Source organism: Tetranychus urticae, chromosome 3 (genome assembly GCF_039701765.1).
Source record: "Tetranychus urticae isolate SD_2017Ah chromosome 3, NJAU_TeUrti_SD_1.0, whole genome shotgun sequence".
Lineage (NCBI taxonomy): Eukaryota > Metazoa > Arthropoda > Arachnida > Trombidiformes > Tetranychidae > Tetranychus > Tetranychus urticae.
In genome coordinates, this window is record NC_142960.1 from 14,556,611 (window position 1) to 14,578,635 (window position 22,025).

The following is a 22,025-nucleotide window of genomic DNA, read 5'->3' on the forward strand; positions in this document are numbered from 1 at the left end:
CATGAAACTCTATTTAACTAATGTAAATTTCGATGAGTAACCCCAAAATGAACTTGTTTTTAGAAATAAAATTTTAAGTTTTCTGTAAAACAAATAAGTTCGATTTTCAGTTAAACTGAATTTTTTCTGTGATCGTGAAAGTTAGAGAGTTTAAACTTATCATTTGTCTATGAAAATTGTTTGTCAACATCATGCATTGAATACTTTTGTCAATAGACCAACAGCTCTCTTGATTTTGGCCATTTACCATAAAACTTTGAACCTCAATATTTCGCGAATCGGATCATCAGCAATCATCATTCTTTCGTTAAACATTAGATTCCGCTATGAGGCTATAATGCATTGAAATATTAAGCCATTCAAGATCCTAGAAAAAAGTTATACCCTTTTGATATTAGCTTGTCAGATTTGAGACTTTGATTTATAAAGCTAAACACAAATCCTATGCGTTAGAAAAATCTTCGTCTTTAAATAAATTAGTTCAGATTTATTGGGTGTTAAGTCATATAACATTATAGCTCATAGTAAAATCTAATGTTTAGCGAAAGAATGATGATTGTAGATGATACGGTTCTCGAAATTTCGAGGCTCAAAGTTTTAAGGTTTATGGCCAAAATCAAGAGAACTGTTGATAAATTGAAAAAAATATTCAATTCAAAGTGTGTACAACCAGTTTTTATTGACAAATTATGAGTTTCAGTTCTCTAACTATTATGGTTAATGAAAAAAGTCGGTTTAAATGAAAATCGAACTTACATGTTTTAAAGGAAATCGAAAATTTTATTGCTCTAAATAAATCAATTTTCTGGTTCATCATCAAAATTTAAATCAGTTAAATAGAGTTTCATGAAAAAATTTGCTTCCATAGCGGAACGGAAGACGTTCGAAGTTTCAACTTTGACTTGGATTTTCTCGAAAGCTGTCCATCGGATCCATTATTTATTTGTACCAATGGACTCAGTCTCCCTGTCCCTGCAAATGCCTCTAAGTCTCAAATCTCAACTGAAATGTTCGTGCTTTTAGCATCACTCTTTGCATTTCATTTGCAAGTTTAACCAGAAAATTGCTTTATTCACCAAGATATGGGTTTGTATGAGTTTGTTTTGTTAAATAAGTTGTTACTAGTACCATTACAGCCCAAACACCATCTTGCGAGTCCACTAATGGAGAGTAATTGAATTGCATTGCATTATTAACTATTAAAGAGATGAATTGGTGCAAGAATGGTGATTGTGTGTGGTCCCAGTCTCGAAATATCGAAGCTCAAAGTTTTGGATCTAATGGTGAATATCAAGAGAACTGTTGGTCTATTGAAAAAATTATTCACTCCATGATGTGAGGCAACAAGTTTTTAGGGACTAACAATAAGTTTCAGCTCACTAATTCTTACGGTCTTAGAAAAAGGCCGGTTTAATTGGAAATCGAACTAATCTGTTGCAATGGAAATCAAAAATTTTATTGCTCAAAATAAATATATTTCCTGGTCGATCATCAAAAGATGCATCAGTACTTCTAGTTTCATACAAAAAATCTGCTTCTATAATTGTGCAAAAAGCTTTCCAAGTTCAAACTTCGAACCTCATTTTCTCGAGAACTGTTGATCAGAGAGATCTTTAAATCGCACTAACAGATTCATTTCTTATGTCTCTAAGGACAAATTTGAAAGCCATTAATTAGATAGCTCTGCGAGCGATCTGGTTCCCATCAACACAATCTCAAGAGATCGTACCAATTTCATTGAACTCTTTAAAAATTTTAAGCATTTATCATCGCTCAAAACATTTATTCAACTCTCCTTTGATAGCAATAGCAATGGCAATGAACACAAATATTGCTTGATTTTCATTGAAATCTATTATTAGAGTATGTTTTTGCAATCGCTCAAGTTTATCGTCCACAATGAATCATCACATTTCAAATGAATTATTTGATTTGCTGAATAAAATTAAGAATCGATGGAGCAAATTAACTTATTGAATGACACTAAATGTAGTTAGGAACAGAGTGAAGAGATTCTTTTGACTTCATCATCAGAATATTGAACATGATTGAGAGAGAAGAATTGATGTTTTGAAAATATCTTTTGACCACAAATTCAATCTCTAACTGTTCAGTGCTTCCAGACAATGAGTTGGTCAATTGTAATTGTTTTTGTTCAGTTGTTAACTTGTATAAAAGGTTACACCATTTGCAATGAATCTTGTCAAGTTAAAACTTACAGTCTATCAACCAATTATACAACCAAATGTACCAACAATTGTTTAATCCAAGCTTACATAAGTGTCATTGAACAAAAACATTTCGATGAATATTTAAACTTCACCCTAATCGGCTACAATATAAGTGAATTTGAATCTTCAGTAATTGGCTTGAAGCTAAACAAATCAAACTCAAATGTCATTTATTCCTGTACCAAACAAAAGTCAGGCCTTACAAGTGCCTTTGTTGCTCAGGCCACCAAATCATACACCATTGGATCATCCATCTATCTAAATGGTAAACTCTATTGTTCCTGGATCATGTCCAAACAGGACGTTTCCTGGCCTCTTGTCGATGACGGATCCAAGGCTAACCTAGTCACTGACAATGGATATCAAATTTGGCTTCAATCGGGACAAAAGTTTATCCCAGTTGGTGAACACTCGAGCGAACTGCCCATTTATCAAATGAAATTCATCAAATGTTGTGGTTATCGTATTCGAGGAAACCACGAATATCTATTGGCCATCAAAAGCAATCCAACTTCAACCGACTTTCTTATGCAGGTCATTGGTCGAACTCCTAAAACTGTAAGAATTGCCTTGAACAATTCAGATCAACTCGGGATAGTGGCTGAGTGTGATTATGCCAGTGGCCAGTTGAATGGATATGCAACCATAGGAACTGTTTCATCGTCCATAACAAGTCAACTTGATCGGCCGAAAATTTTCGATTATCGATGTTCATGGTCACTACCTGCTATTGTCGACTCACTGTACGGCATTTTGGAGACTAAACGGACAATTTATACTCTTCAGATAACCAGAGACAATGTAGTTGTTTACAATGAGACAAATGTTGTGCTTAAAAATTTTGCTCCACCAATCGTCTCGAGTTTAGTGATGCTCATTTCATCAGTTTCGTTGGCTCTTGCTCGTCAAATTGTGTAAAGTGTTGAGTGTCACGTTAACACCAAATGTAATTTTGTTTTGATGCCAGATGAAAATTAGGCAAACCCAAATGATTAGACATTTACATGCAAATGTTTCTCGATAATTGTCTCTTCGATGAATCCATTGTCCTTCCAGAAAATGCCATGATTGCATGACAAACCATTAATATTAATGACACTCTCAATGCCGTAATAATATCCCGCTTTTTGTCCCGTCATTGTTTCTGCTTTTGTTTCACCGTCAACTGCTGCATGCTCGTAATGTTCAACCAGCGAATAAAATTGATTTTTTCCGTTCAATTATTGGTTGAAATTGTTTTGCATTTTTTTATCATAAATTGCACACATTTTGAATATAAACCTTTGTTTTTCGCAATGAACAAGTTCAATGATTTCCTTGAACTGATTATCGCAAAATAGCTTTACACATGATTTTGATTAAAGTGAATGTTTATTATTAATAGCCAATACATATTTGCCTGCAAACTTTGTTTAACGTCACTTGAATGACGCTTTTGGTGGTATTTTCAATGTTGGTTGTTATTTGCAAAAGATTATTAAAGTGACTTCATTCACTCTGTATTTGATATTTTTGGTGATGAATTATCTCGACTTGATAACTCCTATTTTACAACAGAAAATGCACTTATTTTGCTAAATAAAATTTTCTGTTTCTGTACTTTTGATCAGTTTGCTTTTCGCAGTCAGTTTTGTCAGTTAAACCTTTGGCATTCTGTTAGAGTTAGAGAGCTGGAGCTTATTCATTGATACAAATTGTTGGTACACATCAATGATCGAACACTTTTTTCAATTTATTGACATTTCTCTTGTAATGTTTGTTCAAAGAATGATGATTGTAGATTGTTCATTTTCTAGATATTGAGGTTCAAAGTTTCAGGCCAGTGGCCTAAATCAAAAGAACTGTCGATAAATTGAAAAAAATGTTCGATCATCTCTAACTCTTACGTTAACAGAATGCCGAAGGTTTAACTGAAAATCAAACTGGTCAAAAGAACAGAATCAGAAAATTTTATTTTGCAAAATAATTGTTTTTTCTGGTTTACCATAAAAAGTTAAATCAATGGAAAAAATGAAAAAATCTGGTGAAAAACTTGTGAAAAAGGTGATCGAAGTTTCGACCTTGATTTCTCGAAAACTTTCGACGGAGAAATTTTTAATAGGACTAATGGACTCAGTTTCAATGTCTTTATAAACCCACAAAGTCTCTACTCGTAACTCGAAAGTCAAAGTTTTGACAAAACTCCTTTTCTTAACAGATTTTATGGTGCTGCCACCTTATTGTGCACGTTTTAGTTAAAACTGACTAAAGATGAGTCTCTTTCTTTACTCTTTGAGTACGAGCTTCCATTTCGATTGATCGATAAAAAGTTCGATTGTCGATAGCCTAGCATCCAAGTTGAGCAGCTTTTTATTTGTTTACCTCTTAAGTGTCACTTGGTAAACTTGGTAAATAAGCTTTATATTTTGTCATTATCACCATAGTTTTTTATTAAATAATAACTTTCAATGAATGATCTTAAAGGTAAATTATTTATTTCTGATTAATTTGATTGTCATTTGCTCATGTTTTTAAATGTAACTCTTATTCATGTTTTCACTCTCTCATAGATAATCCGTTGTATATCTCATGGCATGATTCTGCTTGGATACCTCATATCAATCAAGCAACCGTTCTTGATTATTTTGGCGAGAGGAGTAATCCTTTTTATGACCGAACCTGTAATAATGAAACACTTAAAATGCAAAAGGCTAGTTTGGATCAATTAGAGTAAGTAGTAAAGCGCTGATATCTGTTGAAAGTCTAGTCTAAAATATTCTCTTCGTTTAGGAACATGACCGGCACTGAATATATCCTTCTCCATGTACAAGAGCCCATCTTATATGTCATTCGAAAACAACACAGACATTCTAAAGACCAAGTTACGCCATTGACAGATTATTATGTTCTTGCTGGATATGTTTACCAAGCTCCTGATTTGAACTCTGTTATAAACTTTCGTCTCACTACTGCTCTTCACCATTTATCTCAAGCATTTGAAGAAGTTCACTCTTTTGCCAGGTACCATCCATCAAAAGGCTATTCTTGGGATTTCGATAAAGATGGTAAATCTAAAGAAAAGAAGAGAGAGAGTGACAAAGAAAGTGAAAAGTTAAAAGAAGAGCCAATCTCCGCATTTCAGAGAGCTCGAGTTGATATGTTGATTCATGAATTATGTAAAAAATTTCCGCCTCCACAATCTAAGAAATGAGAACATACAGAATGCCTGGAACTCTATATGGGCTTAAAATTCACTTTGAGACTACTCATGAAAGTAAACAATCTTAATTTCTGTTTCGGAATGGAAATCGTTCATAGCAAAAATAAAGCCAGTCTTAGAGCATCGACTACTATCTAAAAAGATATTTTTTCATTCTCTGTCAAAAATATCGTGAACACATGGAGTTATCACTTTCAAACTGACATTGTAAAAAAGAACATGCATCATTTTAATTGCTGCGATTCAAACTTTATTTCTGTTCAATCATTTGATCATGGGATATTAAAAAAAGTATAATTTACTGAATTTAGTGAATTATTGTTTTTCTTTGTCGATTAGACGATTAAAAAACTTGGACTTAAGTAATAGTTGTTATGTATTCTTTATTTGTAAAAAAGTTAAGATACAATAATTACACGAATTTAAGAATGCTAGAAAGGATAAGATTGACAAATTATATTGAATTCCAGTCATGATTTTTTATTCAATAAATATTAATAAAAGATCTATCAGCAACTTTTGACCCATCAATGGTAGGCTACCGCTATTTTTAGTTTAATCTCATCTCACCAGTGGTCGTAAAGCATAATGACCTCATTGTAATTAACGTCTGCGTCTAGTCAAGATTAAGAAAAATTAAAAAGACCATTATGATAGAATCCCATTAATAATTCCAGAGGCGATCAAATTTTCAATTTAAGTATGTTCTTCGTCAGTGATTATGAATTAAAGTTCAACAATTTCAGACACAGAAATTAATATCAAAGGTCAATCTTAGCCAGAAAGCAAGAAAATTTATTCAATCAATTTACATCAGTACTTTTCCTTTAAATGATTAATTCAAGATTGTCTCATTTTACAATAACCCATAGACTTCAATTTAATCCAATATACGAATATGAAATTATTGATTATCAAGATGCAATGCTTGTGATTATTTTACAATCTTTTTGCCTAGTCCAAACTTGATCCATCTACTTAGGAACATGTCCAGAGACTTGGACGTAATGAATAATATTGAGTAATTTTAATGAAGCTGGACTTTAATTGATCAACAAACTTGATAGTTATGAAATACGTTTTACCAAATATATGAATTATTACAACAATGTGTAATCTCAATCAAAACAACACTCAATCCATTCACTGTATGTTTGTATTACTTGTTTCAATACTCAAAGACAGCAAAACAATTGAAACATCTTCAAGGTTTTACAAGTTTCTACATTTTCCCCGATTCAATAGTTACATTATTATTTGGTACTATTTACTGACTACAATACAAATCGTGTTTCCCTCGAGGCCTCCAATTTACCGTAATCATCATTGTTTCTCAATGAAATCCTTTTCAAATGTGTATAAATGTGCATAAATGTTTGAAAATGTAAGACAACAGACGAGGCAGAAAAGTACGAGTCACTTTCACCTTGTGTCCAACAAAGCTCATTTTAAATAAGCTATTTAAGTTATTAAGTTAAATCAACATAATTTACTAGCTAATCTTTAATTTAATTCATCAATGAAATGATAATCACATCAGCGAAAGACAGCTTAATCAAAAGTCTTTCAATAATGGTGATTACAAGCATTTCAACCCTTGAAAATGGTTAGACTCTAAACTTGAATCTAATGTTAACATTGCCTTTTAAGCTTTACAAATTCAATGACCTCAACAAAGAAGAAAGCAAATCTTTTCATGATGATTATGATGAATAAGAAACTCTCCTTGAAAAAAAGAGGAAACTTCATTTTTCTTCTTGTTGGCTACTTTCTTTGGTTATCATCTCTGGTTTACCGGTAATGATGGTCTAAACCGGTTACTATTATTTATCAGACTTTAATTTTGCTTCAAGCTAATTTCAGTTTCTTATTCTTCAGATTAAGGTGTAATAACGGACTTCAGCTTCATTTTTTCAAGCATCTTGATCATCATAATCGCCCTTTTCTTGTCTAGTTATACTTAATCAAATCACTTCACCTTTTCCGTTGTTTGTCTTGTTTACATTTACCTTGTGTTAACATCACTGGTTACTGCAACAGTGATTAACATCAAATTACAGCAATTAATTGTTGTGGCTTTCTGTCCAATTATTGTCACATCATTATGACAATCAGTTATCCCCGTAAGTGGCTCTCTAATCATCTGATCCAATTTAAATGATAATTATTCTATATTTCCAAGTTGATTGGTTTTAATAGATATTTAAAATCTGAAAACAAACAGAAACAAAAATAAGATTGATGGATTATTATTATTATTGTTATTATTACTATCATTATGGTTTGTTGTTGTTGTATTGATTGTTTGAGCTACCGGTTCATTCATTCAATCAGATAAAACACTTTCTCCATTTCCCTTTCAATTTAAGGTAAATAACAATAAACCATTTTCATTAAACAATAAAAAAATTTATAAAATTGAAGCAACAATCCAAACAATTATCAAGAGTCAACCTCGACCTCAAATGTACAACCTTGTTGATATTTGGTTCCTTAATCATCGCATTGTTATTCCTGTTTATCACCATTTCCTGATTCATCTTTAACACATTAATCCATCAGTAAATCGCCACTTCTTTGACCTTAACCAAATTAACAGCACAATCACACGTGTATTAAACTGTGCTGCTAATTAAAGATCAAGACATACGTAAGCCATTAGTTTCGTCACCCATTGGTTTAGGTGATCATTAAACCAACACACATTATTTGACAATCAAATGATGTGTATGTCATCTAATCACTGGTAAAACCAATTGTTGTTCCACCAGAAAATTGACAGCGCGAATCTGCTGGTTAATTGTATTCCTCCAATCTTTATACATTGTTAATACCAACAGACGTAGACCCATGGATAATAAGTTGACTAGATAAAATTAAGAATAAAGAACAAAAGCAAATCAATATTTGATTGACATTAAAATCCAATGATGATGTTAATAATAATGGTTAAGGTGATCATGAGAAACAACGACGCAATAACTTGAATAGTTTACACCATCATTATCGCCGTAATATGACCCTTGTAAAATTGAATTGATTGACTTTGATGATGGTAATACAAGATAAATTAGAAATAACCAAATTGTCCATTACAAGGCACCAATCAATCAGCAAAAAAACAATTTGCTTACCACCAGAAAATAAACAGCAGTCCAACAGTAAAATCAACAGGTAACAACAGCTATCATTGTAAAATTACTATCTAATCATATCCAATTAAATTTTGTTTTCATTTTATTTTCTCAGTACCAGGTAGTCACTAATGTTTTAACGAGTTATTGAAATTATCATCATTGACTTACAATGATAATTAATAATCATAATAAAAATATGAACAAAATTGAAAATGGTTTTTGGTACATGTTGTAACATTTTACAAAAAGCAGTTAACATAAAGACACACTCAATTGTCCAATCCAATGTCTTCCATTGCTTTTAACCGCTCAATTCAATTTTTAATCATTTGATTTCCCCAATTTTTTACATTAATTGTAATTATATTAATATTTTGCATTATTAATAAAAGGGTTGATCTCTCCTAAAGACTCCAAAGTCATTGTATCATTGCCTAAAGCATTTCCTGAATATTTTGTTCATTTTAATAAACATAATAATACACAGTTAAAACAGTGTAAACAGTTAAGGGAAGTTTGAATGTTGTTTAGTTTGATGATCATAATAATAATCAACCTGATGATGGTAATAATGATACTAGGGTCGTTGATAATAACATGTTTTTAATAATCAACCAACCATATTAACTTTTCTCCATCTCTTTTCCCATTATTTTATGGACAAAATGGTTTAACAAAGAGATTTCTCGTACCAATGATTTGCTTTATTATCACCAAATTTAGTAAATGTTACCAATGTTTTCAACTCGACCTTTAACTGCTGCGAAAAACGACAAAATGGTACATTAATGAGATGGATTATCATCAAGAAACATTAAAAAATCAGGTTTACCTTAGTTGCCAGCTTCAACACTTTCCTTAAATCAGTTTACTTGCAGTTTCAGCTGATTTTATTGTTCCCAACTGATACATGGGAAGTTAAACCATAAAAAAATTTGCTATTGCAAAGGAAGATGTAAATTGGTTGAGGTTCATTATCTTTGACGTAAATGAACAAAGTAATTTACTAGCGAATACAAATAACGTGTGAAAGATTTTTACTAGAGAGGAATTTCGGATGAATCAGAATTGAACAAATACAGCAGCCATTATCACAAAAATTGCCATTAATATCGTTATAATCTTGATATTTTTGATGTTGGAATCGAGTCAACGAATACTCCATCTTTTCCAAATGGCCTTTGAAGCAAATTGACTAATTCAAGACCAGTATTTATGAACTCTGTCGTCGAGGGTCAATTTTTTGCACCATTATAAAAATATATTTGACTGGTTTTTTAGAAACTAAGGAAAAAAAATGTCTCTTTTGGTCTCTTAGTCTTGAAATATCTTGTATTTTTATTCTTGTATCGATCTGTACTTTGATTATCATAATTATCCCACCAGTGCCTTTAAATAAGCTACTTCTTGTTTTATTGTACTTTCAATTAATTTTATAAGCTACAATTCACCTTCAAGATCAATCAATGTTCAAACATGTGAACGAATTGAAATATTATCAAAAGCAACAATCTAATATTTATGGAGAAAAAAGTAAAACATTATGATTTTGAATATTGCGCTCGAGTCAAATTGAAAACAAAAGCCGCCAATACAATGTAAATTACATGCTTTGCAATACAGATAAAGAAATTTCAATCAAGTTTATCATGTGAAAAGGAAAGGTAAGTAATTTTAATGACTTAATTGTACGCAATGGTTTGAATGTGATTAGCAGAGGAAGGCAAATGTCTAAAAAAGTATATTCTTATTTTCATTCATTCATTACAGGTGTTGGGCTTTTTCAATGGCAACAACCTTCTCAAGTCCGGAAGATGGACATAACAAGAGCTGCTTATTCAGTTGACCTGGATGATGATAGACCAGATATTTTCTTCCTTTCCTCATCATCGCCACCACCATCATCATCAGCATTAGCATCATCATCATCATCAACAACAACAACAACAACCTTTAATCATTTTAAGTCCATTGTCAGTTAGCCATTGATAAAGGGAAGAAAATGAGAAAAAGAAAACGATTCAAATATTTTGCTGTCTCGCTTCTTCTCATCTTCACTTGAAATGAGAAGATTGAGAAATGATAAGGCTTGTTCATCAACAAGGTAAGAAGTATCATGAAGAAGATGATGATTTGATGAAAATACAAGATTAAGGAGTATCAAGATTATTCAGATTTTTCAAGGTTACCATTAGTGGTCATTCATCGGTGAAGAGATGAAAAAGTAGACTTTCATTCATCCAGAATTCACTCACATGTGAAGGAAAACTCTTTTTTTCATTTTTCTACAATTCTTAATGCTTTTTCATCGCTGGTCTATTTAATTCCCACCTCTTATTATTATCTATCTATTTTTACCCCCTTTACTAGTCTGCCTATTCAATACCTACAGTATCATCATCAAATCACATATCTAGACTCAAGTCAAGAGCTTTCAATAGATATATCAATTTTTCTCAGCCATAATCAAACAGCTGAATCTGTTGTAAATCTGAATAAATTTGATTAAATGGTGGATCAGTAATAAGTAAAAGCTGAAAATTGATAATTTCATCTTGAAATGCCTGTAGACTCGCTCAATTATAAGCATAAGGTAAGTTTGTTTATGTTGTTTTTTTTTGTTATAAACCAGCAAAGCTTCACTCATCCACTAAATACAGGTTAAAAGTGAAGTAACTTTCTTTCACCATGATGATGATTATGATGACGATGACAAAGAAGTGAAAATTTCATCGGTTGGCTGATAAAAATCATCCTTTTTCATTGATATTTTTCACTTTTGTTGCTGTTCAAATAGTCACTTTTTTTACCTAAATACCTTTACATGTACTTCACTTTTTTTTTGTCCCAAACTAATTGTTGGCTTGTTGCTACCAGAAACATATCGACATCATTTTGCGTTTTTTTGTTGCTAATTCATGTGATTGTTTATCCAGATAAACCCAGTAAACCATAATAAAAACTCAAATATGAACCAGATTTTTGTAATCTATTATTATGGTCAGACACATGCATCCATATAGACTGAGTAGATAATGAGACAATCATGTTTTGTGTAGCATTTTCAACTCTGTTGACACAAAAGTTTGAACTAAATTGATATTCACTTAGATTATACATTGTCATTATTTCCTCTCAGTGAATCAAGGAAATTGTCAATTGAATAAACCAACAATAAGCCACAATTAGACCAATGATGAACCATTGTTGTCCTGGTTTTAGGTTAAACCATCAACGCTTCAACATTGGATCACAAGGCTTTCGGTTCATCCTTTAAGCCCGTCTGACCATCATCACAATCACCTTGATTCATTATCAACTTATCACTTTTCCCGTCTCAATATGATCATTGTTTACAAACCTGATGATCCTTGGTTTTAAGATGTTTACATTGTTTATTATCGTTTGCCGTGTTGTTCAATTAACTTGTTTTCATAATTACTATTGTTTTCTAATCAATCTTACTCTTTCCACTTTCATTTAACGCAATATAATTAGTTGATTGACCATTGATTTTGTTTTAAAATGATCAATCAATCCTTAACTTTACTCACTTCTCGTCAACCTGTCAACCTACTAAATACAAGCAAAAATTAACATCCAAGCTTCACCTAGTTTTGTATTATTGTATTATCATCATCATTACATCTTGTAAGACCTTACCAAATTTAATTTGATCCGGTAATTATCTTTGACTATTTTGTAAAAGGAAGAATTAACAATAAAAAAATTAAACAAAATTATTGTGATATTACAAAGCCGGAAGATTTGGGTCTAAAATCAAGGTAAAAATAAAAGTAACTTCTCTCATTGCTTTTACTTGTTAAGAGTAAAACAAAGCTACAACTGATTTGATCCATAAAATTGGATTAATTTGCTTAAATGATGAAACTAAATCATAATTTAATCCAAATAAATTAACATAATTGTTATAAATAATGTTATTTGTACACAAAAATACTTCCTGTTTATTTTTACAAGGATCAAAAATAATTAGTTAACTGTCCCTCGAAATATTGCGCCCTTTTTGTTTTCTGTCAGTCATCTTGTTCATCTTATGATAATCCACTTTCCCTATCTCTACCTTTTGATTGCTTGTAATTCGTGTTTAACTGCTTGACCAACCCAAAATAATTGTAAATCTCAATCATTTAACTCGTGATAATCAAGTTTCATCCATTATTATCATCTAGTTTAATCTGAATAAGAGTAATTTAACCATGATCAGGTTACGTAAATCATATCCAACAGTCAAAAGTCACCGTAATGGATATAAAGAGTCTAGATTTTGGTTAGACCTGAGGATTTAACATGTTATCTTATGTACTTTGTCAGTTAAAGTACAAGTGAAATTAAATTGGTATGTATCTTGATTAGTACGTTATTGTTCATTTGAATTGCAATCTAGTGTACAATGCTTGTTCACTTTCTATTTTATCATTTCTTTTTTATTCCTTACATCTCTTTGTATTCAGATTCTCTGCCAAAAGATTTTAGTTTACTTGAGTGAAATGCTATTAATAATTGAATGTTTACAATATATTTAACTTCCAAGGACTAATCATGATAATAAGTTTCACTCTATCAAGGTAAATTGGTAACTTATGAGATCATTTCTTTTCGCATTCTCAATCCTATGAAGGCTACTCTGTGAAGATGATTATGGTGATGCTGATGGTCTTTGCGATGGTGATTCAAAGGGGAATTTTATTTGTCTGATAGTCAAGAGTCATGATTTTGATGGTGATGATGGTGATAATAAATCCCATGAAATGTTAAATGAACTTTGGTTCCTGACAGGTTGGCGCCATTAAAGTATGTTAAATGTTTGACGATATGAGGAATATAAATTAGCCCCGGAAACCGAATCAAAATATCGCCAAGAGGGAAAAATTTGCAGCAAGGAACTGAAAGTTGCAGCTGAAGCTGAAGAAGAAGCCAGAAAGATGAAGGATCAGATGAAGATAAAGAAATTGATGGAAATGAAATCTTTGACTTCTTTTTTTTCTTATATTTTTTAATGTACGGGTTTTCAGATAAACTTGTTTTCTTCCGAGAAAAGTTCCAAGTCTGACCTTTTCCTACGGATCTTTACATTAACTTGTTTGACAACAAGTCGAACTATTCTCTTCTTTCTCATTTTCTTAATCCCTCTTTCTCTCCTTTTTCATCCTCATCTTCTTTTGCTGTTGTAGCTTCTTCTTGTATCGTGAAAGTTGAATTGATCACGTTGATGTTGTTGATACCTGCCAAGCCGGCTAAAGAAGCTAAGTTGATGTTAACTCACTCGGGTAGACACACCATTCATTGTTGGTAACTTCACAGTTAAGTTTGGCCTCTTATGGAGTCAACATTAGCTAACCACGCTCATCACCAACAACAACAACTACTACTACAAATTTATATTTTCAATATTTTTAACAAGGTAAGTACACTTGGATTGTTTAACAAGTCATCTTTCTCTTGTGTTATTCACCATACAATTTAATCTCTTAACCTTCAGTTTTTTTGAATTAGTGTGATAACTTTTAATTTTCAACTTCACCAATCATTACCATGATGATGATCCTTCTCTTCAACTTCTCTGAAGTTTTTGTTTAAGAATCGGTCAAGGACTAACTTTGATGGACCCTAATAGTGTAGCTTCAATTTTTCCTTTACCCTGTTTACCTGGCCAAGGTTTTCTGATTGGCCCTTGTTTTGAACCCTCAAAATTACCTTAGGCTAGTTGGCCTAACCTTTTACCAAAAAAAAAAGTATTCCAAAAACCAGTTTTTCTCTGAGGTCCTTCCATCCTTTTATTTATCTCTTTTCTCTCTGTGCGTCTTCCCCTCTCTTCTTCCTTTTTTTTGGTGTCCTTTCACTTTCTGTTAAATCTCTACTGCCATGCATCAACCTTTCTAGTTTTTCCTCCTTGTAACATGCTTTTTCACCTTCCAATCTAATCAAGATTGTTTTTTGACATATTCTTGGTGTACTGTGGTTTCTATTTCAATTGTTATCTTAATCATAAACTGTTTCATCAAATATCCTAATTGGAATCTTTTGTTTTCTTTGTTTCATCACCAATTTTTATATCAAATTCACCTTTACCTTTGGAAACTTGATCTTTTGTGTGCTTCTACCACTTTTTTTGCTGTTGGTGGATCAATTAACTTTTCATTCAATATCAACCAGCCATTTCTGATTATTTGACAACAGATTCATTGGACGTCAATGGTATTAAATAAAATTGACAAGTCGATTACTTGCTGCTGCCATTATTTTGCTGTATTTCACCTAAATTGAACAAGAAAAAGTTATCTTCTATTTGCCTTCTCATTCTTTTTTAACTATTCAACACAATTAATGAGTATCATAATGTAATTGCTCCAATGGTAATTGTCGGTTACCAATAAAAAGAAGGTGAGTCTATAGCTAATTGATAATTTTCATCTATCAATAACTTACCTTTATTCCCATTGTCTTGTCCCCTTTCATGTCAACCTTTATTTACGCAAAACAATTCTCCTTTCTGATATCAAGGCGTTAACACTTATTTGTAGGATTAGGTTAAAATCTACGCAGATTTCAATTAAACAATTTAGTTACTGCTATCAGTATATTTGTTATTAATTATTCTTACAACAACGCTTCTCTATCATCGGTTTTTACAGGTAAGTTGTTTTCGATTCAATGATTTGAGTTGAGTTATTGAAACTTTACAACAGTTTTATTGTAACTTTGAATTTGAAACTTTCAGTATTCAAATATTTCAATTCCTGGATTTCAATGTATTCATTTGCATGAATAGTTTTTCAATCTGTCAGTTATTGTTCAATATTGATAAATCTTTTCATCCTCAGAGGTGAACTTGTTTTACTTTCTCTCAAAGGTGTTTGATCTGAGAGATGAATATACTCTGGTTTTACAGGAAAACCTGATCAAATATTAATCAGTGATTGCCTCAAGGTAATCAAAATATAAGATAAGCCCACTAAGGCTAGTCTGCTAGATTTAACCTTGTCTTGTATCAGATAATAGTTTCTTAGCTTCTTAAATAGAGGTTGATTTTGTTAGGGACAAAAATTCCAAAAATATTCTCATTTTATAACCCTACCTGATTTTTGCCATTTTTTCCCATAAAATTTCTAATTTATTGTATCTATTTTTATTCCTTGCCACAGGTCTATCAATGATTAAATGGAGTTCATCTGAGACTCGTTATTTAATACAACTTTGGAGAAAAATCTTTGGTGAAATTCGTCAAATTCATATCAAATTTTCTTGTGATCAACAATTAACTAAACAAAATGATTTCAGCACAAAAGCGAATGTTAACTTTATTTTGTATAACTTTTGTATTGGCAACTTTAATGACCATCAGTCATTATGGAAGCCCGACTGGGATTGGAAACGGACGGAGATTAGTGTTAAATGATGTTGATAAGGAAAAATTGGTTGAAATGTTCAATTTAGTGCCTTATCAACCCTCACCAGCCTCACCAGCACTTGATAATACTAATCAAATTAGTAATAACAAACCTTTACTGCCTGTAAATGGCCTAGTTCAACAATCTCCAGGAAAACCGACCATTCCTGCCTCCTCTTCAGCAAAACCACCATCATTTTCATCTTATGTACCTGTGATAAAATCTTCATCAATTTCTTCATCCTCTTCTCACTCTTCACCATCCTTCACCAATCTATCTCCTTCGCCGTCTCCTTCGTCATTTCCATCACGAAGACCTTTGTTTCAACTTTCATCATCTCGCTCTCTCCCACCACTACCACCGTCATCATCATCATCAGCTACATCACCTGTAACAACTCCGAAACATTCGCCTTCCCCTGTTAACAACTTTGATTACCATTCTGTTAATGAAGTACCCAATCAGTCGCCATTCAATACCAGAAATGAAACTACAAAAGAACCAGAAGAGCAAAGGCCGAAAGGGTTCTTTACAGCTGACGAAATTGCTTTAACTCGACAATTTTTAATTGACAAACCAAACTTCTGTGATACTGATAATGGAGCTTCCCTTGACCTGTTAATTTTGGTCAACTCTGCTGTTGGAAACTTTGAAGCTCGCCAAGCAATTCGTCAAACATGGGGAAAGTTTGCGGTAGAACGTGGTTCTCTTTTGCTCTTTCTTATCGGTAATTCGCGTGATGCGAACATTAACAGCAAAGTTAAAAAAGAGAATGAACAATATTCCGATTTACTTCAAGGTGCATATATTGACAGTTATTACAATTTGACACTAAAAACAATGTCAATGATGAAATGGGTCAGTGATAATTGCGATAAAGTTAAATTTGTTTTAAAAGTTGATGATGATATGTTTATTAATATGCAATTGCTTGTTGATTTCTGTGAAACCCGAACCTTCACTAATTCCATTATTGGTCATATCGCTAAAAAATGGAAACCCCATCGAGACACTAAAAGTAAATGGTTTGTCTCCCCGTCCGTTTTCAATGGTACCGTTTTCCCCAATTTTGCCACAGGACCATGTTACATGTTTTCTGGAGATGTTTCTAAACCATTAAGTGAACAAAGTTACAAAATGAAACCGCTTCACCTAGAAGACGTCTTCATGACTGGCATTGTTGCTGAAGCAGCTAAGGTCCGTCGATTAAATTATGCTTTGATGAAAAATGTTCGAGTTAAGGTTAATCATTGTAATTTCAAACGACTTATGACAAGTCATAAACACACACCTAAAGAAATTATCACCCTTTGGAACCAAGTTTATGATGAAATGGATAAACCATGTGAAAAACCAGTCTCTAAGCCAACAACAGCAGCTAAAATATCTAAAAATCCTGGAGCCAAAAAGACCTAAATTAGCTCCTTTTCTTAGTGTATAAAAAATTAACAATTGTAAAAATATTTGGATAAACAATAATACAATCTTTTAATTGTACCAGCAATCGTTTCTGAATAATTTTCCACACATTTCTCAATTTTATTTAATCGCCTGTGGTAATCTCCATCATCATGATTCATGACATTTAAAATTTAGATAGGTTTACAAAATTGCTATTCACCATTAATTTTGAGGATTTAAACAAAACAATTTGAGAGAAATCTTTTTTGTAATGAGTTAATTTAAAACAATGTAGCTGTAATGTTGAGTTGAAACGTCATTTTCAGGTTTTAATAGTCGAAGTAAATTTGGTAAATACTTATCTTTATTCCAACTATTAATTCCTAGAATAGTTTTTAATTTTAGTTTTTAAATGACTTATTAGCAACTCGTAAGAGTTAATCGCTAATCAAATAGTAATCGACTATCGAAACTTTATCAATCGATCATCGGAAAGTCACATGTTTATGTTTTGATGTGAAATTCAAATTTTGCTTTTCCTCAGCTTTAAGTATTTATTTAATTTTGATGTTAGATTAAATTGTTTCTGACCAATTCTTAATTGTTCAACTATAAGGGACAAGACTGTAGTCTACACCTTTTGATGTTTCGGTCTTGAATTGGTGGTTTGAATTTTATCAATCATGTCTGTCGGATTACCAAAATGTTTTAGTTATCTGCAATCTAAAGGTTTTCTTAGTTTGAATTCTAGAGCTGTTCGGATTAAAGAATTGGATACTTTTGGTATTATAATTAAAGCTAACCTGAAAAGATGCTTAAACGATTATAATAGACTTATTGATAAATTCACTGTTTTCCCAGTTTCGAGAGTTGAAAGTATTAGCAACTTGAATAATCATCTTCTTTGTGGAAAGAAATTGGATAAATACGCCGTAAGTTTCGATTCTTCTGATCTCGTCGCACCAATCAGTGAACCAAATAATGAACTTTCTCTGTGGTCATCCAAAAGCTGCCTCAAAAATTTAATAATATTCTGTGATCCAAACAAGTCTCTTAATTTATTTTATTCCTTTCAAAATGAACGCTATAGATGGTGGAGAAAGGTATTTACTTGCGTGTTTCAAGAAATTTCTAGCAATTAATTCACATCTATTTTACAGCTTTCAGGGTGTCCATCCCATTTTCATCAATCTCAAATCGGAAAATGTGCAACTACTAAAGAAGAAAATGTATCGATTGATTTTAAATCACCATTAGTCGACGATAAAACTTTGTGTCTTGAAACAATCAAGTACATTACCGACCGAGACCAAATCAAAAATTCAATTGGTGTTGAATCATCTAGTCATATTATTTGGTGTAAAACTTTTCCAGATAATGCTACTATTTCTTATTTAATTGATGGATGTATAACAGACGACGAAGGGAGATTCAAAGTAAGTTTAATTCAATGTGAATTTAATATGTATTGTAGCTTTAATTGATCATTTATTTCATTTTCTGTAGGAAATTTGGTTCCATGAATCTTTAACTCCTTACCATGTTGCTATAACTATAAAGCCGTCACAAGATTCAAATTTGAACTCCAAACTAGTTGCCATTGCTGATTTTTTAATTAAAGAATTGAAGGAATTTGGGATAACTGTATTTCCATTCAAGAATCAAAACAATGCTTTGGACGATAAATCATTTCAGTGGTGATTATTTTAACAGCAGCAGAATACTGCATGCAATAGACTTATTCATTATATTGTCTAGTTTAAACTATTGGAATTATTTCATTGTCATTTCAGGTTCGACCAGATTGGGATTCCGTATAGTATTTCAATTACTGAAGAAAGTTTGCGATTAGGAGTAATTGGTTTACGAAACAAGGATACTAAACTTGAGGTTTGTAGCAAGCTTTGATTTTATTGATGGCTTGAATGTGCAAATTTTTAATCATGATTCATGAACTACCTACTAATGATTATTTTAATTTTTTCTTCTATTTTCCTAGGAAGAAGTTCATGTCACAAGAGTTAAAATCAACCTCCTTTTATATCTCAAATTGATGAAACCCTTCGATATCAAGCTCGCAATAATGGAGTCCAATAAAGCAAGCTAAGCGTCCAATATTGAAGTTGAAGAAAGTAAAGATTAAACTGGCTCAAAACTCTAATGTAAATAAAACATGTGAGAATAAAAAATAGTGACTATGTGATGAATATGATTAATAAATCTAATTCATTAAGACTAGTCTTGCGTTACTATATAGATCGTCATTGTCATCGTCATAGTGGAGTCCAATATTTAAATTAAGCGAGCTAAGCGTCGAATATTGGAATTGAAGAAAGTAAATATTGAACTTTTTTCAAAAAGGATATAGTCCGTAATCAGTGGTACAAATTTAGATCAAATGGAAACATAATGTTTAATGTTATAAATAATTCTAATATATTTTAGCTACTCCAGAGGATGCTTACACTGTGTTCACTGCTTTCATTTGTTTGGATATTCAATAATCTTTGCAGGAGTGTATTGTCTGATATTGCCACCTGTAACTTCTGAATTAGGAGTTTTTCTTGGAGATATTTCTTTTGGTGGTGGTTTTGATGCACTTTCACGATCATCGTTTTCATATAAAGTCAAAACTTCCGAAATAATGGCATGAACTTTGTCTTTTGTTGCATTTTCACACAACGCTACTTTCCAATCCATGAGAGCTTCGTTTTCCAATGGGATTTGGATTCCGAGTGTTTTTATAGCAATCTCGATAATAGCTATAGCTACGTGAGATGCATTATGGTCGATGGACTTTGGATTTAGATAATAATCATTTAGCAATGACCAGCAAGTTTGAGAAAAGGCTGTTGAAGAAGAGTAATCTTTTCCAATCCATTCATTTATCGATCGTAAATAGTGAAGGAGAAACCGATGAGCTAGATCATTATTAACATCAAACTTGAGAACACGTAACATCAATAGTTCCAAACGAACCAATGACTCTCTCAGATTCCAATAATAATTGTCAAATTGTAATGGAATCATTTTGTTGGCTCGATTTAGGGTTGCATGGAAGACATTGATTAAATCTCGTAGCTTGATATGATCTTCTTCAACTTTACCAGCCAAGTAAATGCATGTTGCTCCAATCAGCATCGGATCAAATTGTTCAGGAGAGCATATTTTATAAAATTTATGGAAATAGATAGCTGCTGATGCAATTGTTTCCAGTTTAGCTTCGAGTTTAACACCACATTCATAGACAGTTTTGAGAGCCTGATGGAGTTTTTTGTTGAAAAATGAACTAGCTTGGGAAGATGCGCTAAAATTACTCATCTTCAAAGAAGCGATAAAAAGCGTAAAAATAAGGAAAAATACGTTACATAGGTGTATCTTACAATGTTAGTCATAATTGGAAATTTTGATAATTTATTTGTTTCAACAATAGATGAGCAATTGAATTATATTTACCCTTTTTAACGACTGTTTAAAGGATCCTTGTTAGAAGGCTCACAAACAGGTCAGAAAATTCAATAAATGATATTTGCAAGACTTCAAGGAAGGAAGAAAATGTTAAAAACAAAATGATAACAAAACATATCGATGAGAGATTGAAGCTCTTAAAAGATAGCTTAAGGCATTGCATATATTGGATAAAATAGAAGGCGTTTCGAAAGATATCGAAAGTTGAATAAATTACTCTATCATCTCAAGAAAAGATTCAACTAATTCAGCAAAAAAAGCTAAAGTTATCCAATATCTGAAGAGTGGTTGATTTCAATGGTAATAACATGAATGCATAAACCAAGGTTTGAGGCTTACCTTTGTCGATTGTAAGAGGATAAAATCAATAGATTCACAGTTCAATGAAATGAATTAACTGCTTTTAAAAACTCATGTTGAGATATAAAATATAATGATATAAACTAAATCACAATAAGAAATAGAAAGTAACAGAGAAGATATTTTTTAATGTAAATTAACCAGAAGCAAAATCTTTAAAAATAACACAATTGGCGCCTCTATCAGACATTATCTTTTTCCCATCTGACTCAAAATGTGACTGTAAACAAAGCCACTCACTTTTAACCCAACCAATTTTCATTTTTAAAACGCGAAAAGACATTAATTTAAATATTTTTACCAGCCACCAATAAAATATTTATAGTCAAACTGAAAATTGAAAATAAATCTCACATTTCAGTATTGCTGATCTATCAGATGTAAGCACAAGAAGTTGACTCCGACTATCCCGTTCTTGCTGTAAGTAGCAGTTTTCATTCAAAATTACTAGCATTTCGAGCTTGATTGCGACCCTTTTTTCCAAAATTAACTAATGATAATCAAGTTTTTCATCAATACCATATTCAAGTCAATGACCATCATGATTCCAATCGATTTATTGAACAACCGAAAGTTTTCTTCGGCTTCAGCCTTTAAACGTTTATGTTTTTATTCAATGTTCGAACTCTTACTGTAAGGTACATCCGATATAGTCTAGTGGTTAGGATATCTGGCTTTCACCCAGAAGGCCCGGGTTCGATTCCCGGTATCGGAGTATATTTTTGAAGTTTTTGCATCGCGTCATTTGCTAATCAATTCAACTAATTAATGGCTCGTACCTTGTAATGTCATTTTTTGGTGGCTCTTGAAAGCAAAA

General features: G+C 32.0%; 4 protein-coding genes, 2 long non-coding RNA genes and 1 other non-coding gene across 12 annotated transcripts; 5 read left to right on the forward strand and 2 right to left on the reverse strand.

The window, feature by feature from the left end:
• The first annotated feature begins 4,600 nt into the window (after positions 1 to 4,600).
• MED6 (mediator complex subunit 6) lies at positions 4,601 to 5,736 on the forward strand. The gene is made up of 3 exons (XM_015931623.3): positions 4,601 to 4,694; positions 4,781 to 4,940; positions 5,001 to 5,736. The coding sequence occupies exons 1-3, from the start codon at positions 4,679 to 4,681 to the stop codon at positions 5,419 to 5,421; spliced, it is 597 nt and encodes a 198-aa protein (XP_015787109.1). The 5' UTR covers positions 4,601 to 4,678; the 3' UTR covers positions 5,422 to 5,736.
• Positions 5,737 to 6,918: 1,182 nt separating this feature from the next.
• On the reverse strand, positions 6,919 to 9,883 carry LOC107364284 (uncharacterized). 3 transcript variants are annotated; one of them, XR_001569115.3, is made up of 3 exons: positions 8,565 to 8,780; positions 7,905 to 8,296; positions 6,919 to 7,640 (listed from the first exon to the last, which is right to left on the reverse strand). It is a non-coding gene; the product is annotated as an uncharacterized LOC107364284 (long non-coding RNA). The 3 variants fall into 3 exon arrangements; XR_016199590.1 differs by lacking the exons at positions 6,919 to 7,640; positions 8,565 to 8,780 and adding exons at positions 9,187 to 9,327; positions 9,400 to 9,620 and having other exon boundaries at positions 7,664 to 8,296; XR_016199589.1 differs by lacking the exons at positions 6,919 to 7,640; positions 7,905 to 8,296; positions 8,565 to 8,780 and adding exons at positions 8,867 to 9,327; positions 9,400 to 9,883.
• Positions 9,884 to 10,093: 210 nt separating this feature from the next.
• LOC149093448 (uncharacterized) lies at positions 10,094 to 13,381 on the forward strand. 2 transcript variants are annotated; one of them, XR_016199588.1, is made up of 4 exons: positions 10,094 to 10,231; positions 10,338 to 10,671; positions 10,938 to 11,160; positions 11,228 to 11,541. It is a non-coding gene; the product is annotated as an uncharacterized LOC149093448 (long non-coding RNA). The 2 variants fall into 2 exon arrangements; XR_016199587.1 differs by lacking the exons at positions 10,938 to 11,160; positions 11,228 to 11,541 and adding an exon at positions 13,210 to 13,381.
• Positions 13,382 to 13,898: 517 nt separating this feature from the next.
• On the forward strand, positions 13,899 to 17,476 carry LOC107364038 (beta-1,3-galactosyltransferase 2). Of its 2 annotated transcripts, XM_015931323.3 has the most exons (3): positions 13,899 to 13,992; positions 14,745 to 14,972; positions 15,734 to 17,476. In XM_015931323.3, exon 3 carries the CDS (start codon positions 15,860 to 15,862, stop codon positions 17,393 to 17,395), a length of 1,536 nt encoding a protein of 511 aa, XP_015786809.2. In that variant the 5' UTR covers positions 13,899 to 13,992; positions 14,745 to 14,972; positions 15,734 to 15,859; the 3' UTR covers positions 17,396 to 17,476. The 2 variants fall into 2 exon arrangements, with proteins under 2 accessions (XP_015786809.2, XP_015786810.2); XM_015931324.3 differs by lacking the exons at positions 13,899 to 13,992; positions 14,745 to 14,972 and adding an exon at positions 15,002 to 15,223.
• Positions 17,477 to 17,891: 415 nt separating this feature from the next.
• Positions 17,892 to 19,615, forward strand: PolG2 (DNA polymerase subunit gamma-2, mitochondrial). The gene is made up of 5 exons (XM_015931327.3): positions 17,892 to 18,483; positions 18,541 to 18,816; positions 18,887 to 19,077; positions 19,174 to 19,270; positions 19,380 to 19,615. The coding sequence occupies exons 1-5, from the start codon at positions 18,064 to 18,066 to the stop codon at positions 19,485 to 19,487; spliced, it is 1,092 nt and encodes a 363-aa protein (XP_015786813.2). The 5' UTR covers positions 17,892 to 18,063; the 3' UTR covers positions 19,488 to 19,615.
• A 159-nt stretch (positions 19,616 to 19,774) lies between these two features.
• koko (cyclin Q) lies at positions 19,775 to 21,446 on the reverse strand. 2 transcript variants are annotated; one of them, XM_015931328.3, is made up of 3 exons: positions 21,188 to 21,427; positions 20,837 to 20,917; positions 19,775 to 20,701 (listed from the first exon to the last, which is right to left on the reverse strand). In XM_015931328.3, the coding sequence occupies exon 3, from the start codon at positions 20,699 to 20,701 to the stop codon at positions 19,862 to 19,864; it is 840 nt and encodes a 279-aa protein (XP_015786814.1). In that variant the 5' UTR covers positions 20,837 to 20,917; positions 21,188 to 21,427; the 3' UTR covers positions 19,775 to 19,861. The 2 variants fall into 2 exon arrangements, with proteins under 2 accessions (XP_015786814.1, XP_089124888.1); XM_089268762.1 differs by lacking the exon at positions 20,837 to 20,917 and having other exon boundaries at positions 21,188 to 21,446.
• A 405-nt stretch (positions 21,447 to 21,851) lies between these two features.
• On the forward strand, positions 21,852 to 21,923 carry TRNAE-UUC (transfer RNA glutamic acid (anticodon UUC)). The gene has a single exon. It is a non-coding gene; the product is annotated as a tRNA-Glu (tRNA).
• Positions 21,924 to 22,025: the final 102 nt, after the last annotated feature.